This window comes from Carlito syrichta, unplaced genomic scaffold, assembly GCF_000164805.1.
Source record: "Carlito syrichta isolate Samal-C Ts95f unplaced genomic scaffold, Tarsius_syrichta-2.0.1 Scaffold306593, whole genome shotgun sequence".
NCBI lineage: Eukaryota > Metazoa > Chordata > Mammalia > Primates > Tarsiidae > Carlito > Carlito syrichta.
Window position 1 is genome coordinate 561,657 of NW_007250689.1, and position 3,774 is coordinate 565,430.

At 46.4% G+C, this 3,774-nt stretch overlaps 1 protein-coding gene across 1 annotated transcript; it reads right to left on the reverse strand.

Annotated features, from left to right (window-relative positions):
• Positions 1-238: 238 nt before the first annotated feature.
• LOC103265475 (ribose-5-phosphate isomerase-like) lies at positions 239-1,037 on the reverse strand. The gene is given in 3 exon segments (XM_021715069.1): positions 239-301; positions 304-431; positions 434-1,037. Coding segments are annotated over 3 exon segments (711 nt in total). The 5' UTR covers positions 954-1,037.
• Positions 1,038-3,774: the final 2,737 nt, after the last annotated feature.

Consider the following 3,774-nt stretch of genomic DNA (forward strand, 5'->3'; position numbering starts at 1 on the left):
CATGAAATAAAGTTCTACTTTATAAAAAAAACTGAATATCTTAATAGTAAAAATATATGTTTGTATTTCTTTTTAAAAAGATAATTTAACAACAATGCTTCAGAAGACTTAACCCCGTCCCCACCGTCTGTCAGTTGTCCACCTGGCACAGATACATTAAGGCAAAGAATCCCAAAGAGGCGTGTCCACCTCAGCTCTGGGCTGGAGATCAAGCCGAACACATGCCGCTCCTTGCAGGTCAACAGAAAGGCTTTTCTCTCATGTTCACCGAGCCATCCTGAATCCCAAAGTAGACTCTCTCTCGGCCATGTTGATGAACAGGCCTGTGTCCACCACACCTGGAATCATTTTGATATCTGTGTTCACTTCACTCCATGTGTGTACCCGGTCAAACTTCCAGTCCAAGATAAAATTCCCATTATCTGTCACCACGGAACTGCCTTGCTGACGGCCATTCGGAGTTCCACCACACCCCCAAACTTCTGGCTCACAGCTCGGCTCACTGGGACATAGCCCATTGGGATGACCTCGAAGGGAATTCCCTTGTGCCACTGATCCCCGAAGTTCTTTGAGTCTTTCCTGAAATTAGCAATCACAGTGAAGCGTCTGGCAAAGCCAGCCACGATCTTCTCCTGGGTCAGGCAGCCTCCTCCGCCCTTGATGAGATTGAGGTCGGCATCTACTTCATCAGCACCGTCGATGGCGAGGTCAATCTCTGGGTGTCGATCCAGGTCACTGAGGGTTAAGCCATGCTGCAGGATGAGCTGGCGGGCCTGGAAGGAAGTAGGAATGCAGACGAGGTTCAGATTCTCCTGCTTCACTCTTTCTGCTATTCGCTGCACAGCATGGACAATCGTCGAACCACTTCCGATCCCCAGCACTTGGTTGTTCTGCACGTGGTTCTCTACGGCCGCGCGGCCCGCCGGCTTCTCGGCCTCCTCGGCCTTGGACATAGCGGGTGCGGCCGGGCAGGCGCAGTTGGGCTCCCCGCAGTTAGTACTCGCGCTGCCGACCCCGCCACCGCCGCCGGACTGGGCACCCGGCTTTTTAAAAAAAAACAAAAACAAAAAAAAAGGTCCCTAAAGTTTACTGGAAACTAGATACAGAAGGATGATATTCATTTTTAAAGGAAAGGGTAAAAAATAACTTTTAGGAAAAATAAAAGGTAATAGATTTTATTTATTCATTGAAAAACATTAATAATCTAAGTGCTAGAATTCTGCTGGATGACAGGAATATAAAAATAAAACAAGTTGGGTTCGGTGGCTCAGCCTGTAATGCCGCACCTTTGGGAGGCTGAGGTGAGTGGATTGCCTGAGCCCGCGGGTTCGAGACCCTCCTGGGCAGCGAGACCTCATCTCTACAATAAATCAAAAAATCAGCCGGGCGTGGTAGCGCATGCCTGTAATTCCAGGTACTTGGAAGGCTGAGGCGGAAGGATCGCCGGAGCCCAGCAGGTCCAGGCTGCGGTGGCCGGGAGCGGCCACTGCACTCCAGTCTGGGTGACAGAGTGAGGACTCCAACTCAAAACAAATAAAAAAATAAAAAACAAACAAACAAAAAAACCAAAATTCTTGCCTTCAGGGAGATCATTCATGGCCTAGCAAAGAAGACAGAGAGGTAAGGCATAATATAAATGGGCATGTGAGCGACAATCTATTCAAACCTTGGGAAATGGAAACATGAGAATGGTACAAGGTGCTCTAGTGCAAGGAAGTGCCTCCAACTCAGGACAGGAGGTTGTGTTGCCAATGAAGTCTACTAGAGGAAGTGGCCCACACTGAGAGTTAAGAGTAGATAGACATTATCCAGACAAAGGTGTGAGGGAAGTGAATTCTAAGAGGAGAGAGTAGAAAGCATAGAGGCATTATCTGAAGATTATGGAATCTTTGGGAACTGAAATAGTTTATTATGGCAAGAATGAGATTATGCAGAGCAGAAAAGTAGGCAATGAAGCTGGAGAGGTAGGCAACGGAGGCCACAAAGCCATGATGAGCCACTAAACGACATGATTTGATTTATGTCTTTTTTTTTGAGTTGGAGTCTCACTCCTTCGCCCAGGCTGGTGTGCAGTGGCACGCACACTCATGGCCACCCCAGTGTCGACCTGCTGGGCTACGGCAATCCTTCCGTCTCAGCCTTCTGAATAGCCGGAACTACAGGCATGCGCTACCATGCTCGGCTATTTTTTATTTTATTGTAGAGATGAGGTCTCACCAAGTTGCCCTGGCTGGTCTTGAACCCGCGGGCTCAGGCAATCCACTCACCTCGGCCTCCCATGCTGGGATTACAGGCTGAGCCACCGAACCCAGCCTGATTTATGTTCTTAAAAGACTGCTCTCTGTTGTGTAGGCACTGGATTGGAAAAAAGCAGAATTGGAGGCAGGGAGACCAGAGAGCAGAGTATTGCTGTGAGAACAGTGAGACTGGGGACAAACAGGAAGGGAAAGAATTGAAGACATTTCTGAGACAGAGTATGTGGAATGTAGTAATTGAATGGATTGGGTTAGGAATGGAAGAAAAGGGTCCAGAAAGACTTCCTGATTTCTGGTTTGAACTACTGGGTGGTATTGCCATCCATGAAAACAAGAAATATAGAGAGAGAAGCAGATTTCACTATTCTTTCATTTGTTCAATCATTCAACAGACTTTTTTTTTTTTTTTTTTTGAGTCAGAGTCTCACTCTGTCACCCAGGCTGTAGTGCATAATCACAGCTCATCGCAGCCTCGACCTGCTGGGCTCAAGTGATCCTTCCAAATAGTTGGAACTACAGGCGTGCACCACCATGCCTGGCTAATTTTGCTATTTATTTAGAGATGAGGTCTTGCCAAGTTGCCCAAGTTGTTCTTAAACCCCTGGGCTCAGGAAATCCTCTTGCTTCTGCCTCCCAGTGTGTTAGAATTGCAGGCGTGAGCTACTGCAACTGACCAATAGACATTTATTGAAGGTCTTTTATATGCTGGAAATAGACAAGTAAATCAATGATTCTAATGCCCTGTGATAAGTGTTACTGATAGAGGTGTTGTGTACAGGAAAGCAGCAGAACAAATAGGGCAGGTATATAAATCACTCTGAAAAATTAGGAAAATTACCTGGAAGAGAGTGGTTAATCTGAGCTCTGTGTGTGTGCATGTGTGTATGTGTGTATGTGTGTGTGAGGGAGAGAAAGAGAAAGAGAAGGGGGGGGAGAGAGAGAGAGAGAGAGTGAGTGAGTGAGTTAGGGTCTCACTCTGTTGCCCAGGTTGGATTGCAGTGGCATGATCACAGCTCACTGCAACCTCTAACTCCTGGGTTCAAGTGATCCTCCTGCTTCAGCCTCTCGTGTAGCTAGGACTTCAGGCATGCACCGTCATGCATGGCCAAATTGTTTTGATTTTTTTTTTTGTAGAGATGAGGTCTCACTATGTTGCCTGGGTTGGTCTCAAACTCCTGAGCTCAAGTAATCCTTTCACCTCAGCCTCCCAAAGTGCTGGATTACAGGTGTGAACCACCACTCCTGCCCTGAGTTTTTTTTTTTTTTAAGTACGGTTAATATCACAAAGCATAATAGCAACCATTTAAAAGTGTACAATTTAGTGATGGCTACTACTTTGACAATATTGTTCAACCATCATCTCTGTCTAGTCCCAACTAATCTGAGTTTTGAAAGGTGACTAGGAGTTTGCTAAAGAAGGGTGTAAGGGAAAGTATTTTAGGATATGAGAACAGCATGCTTGATGTCATGAAGACCAGAAATATCATGACCGGAGTGCATGCAGATGGGGGAGTGGTGG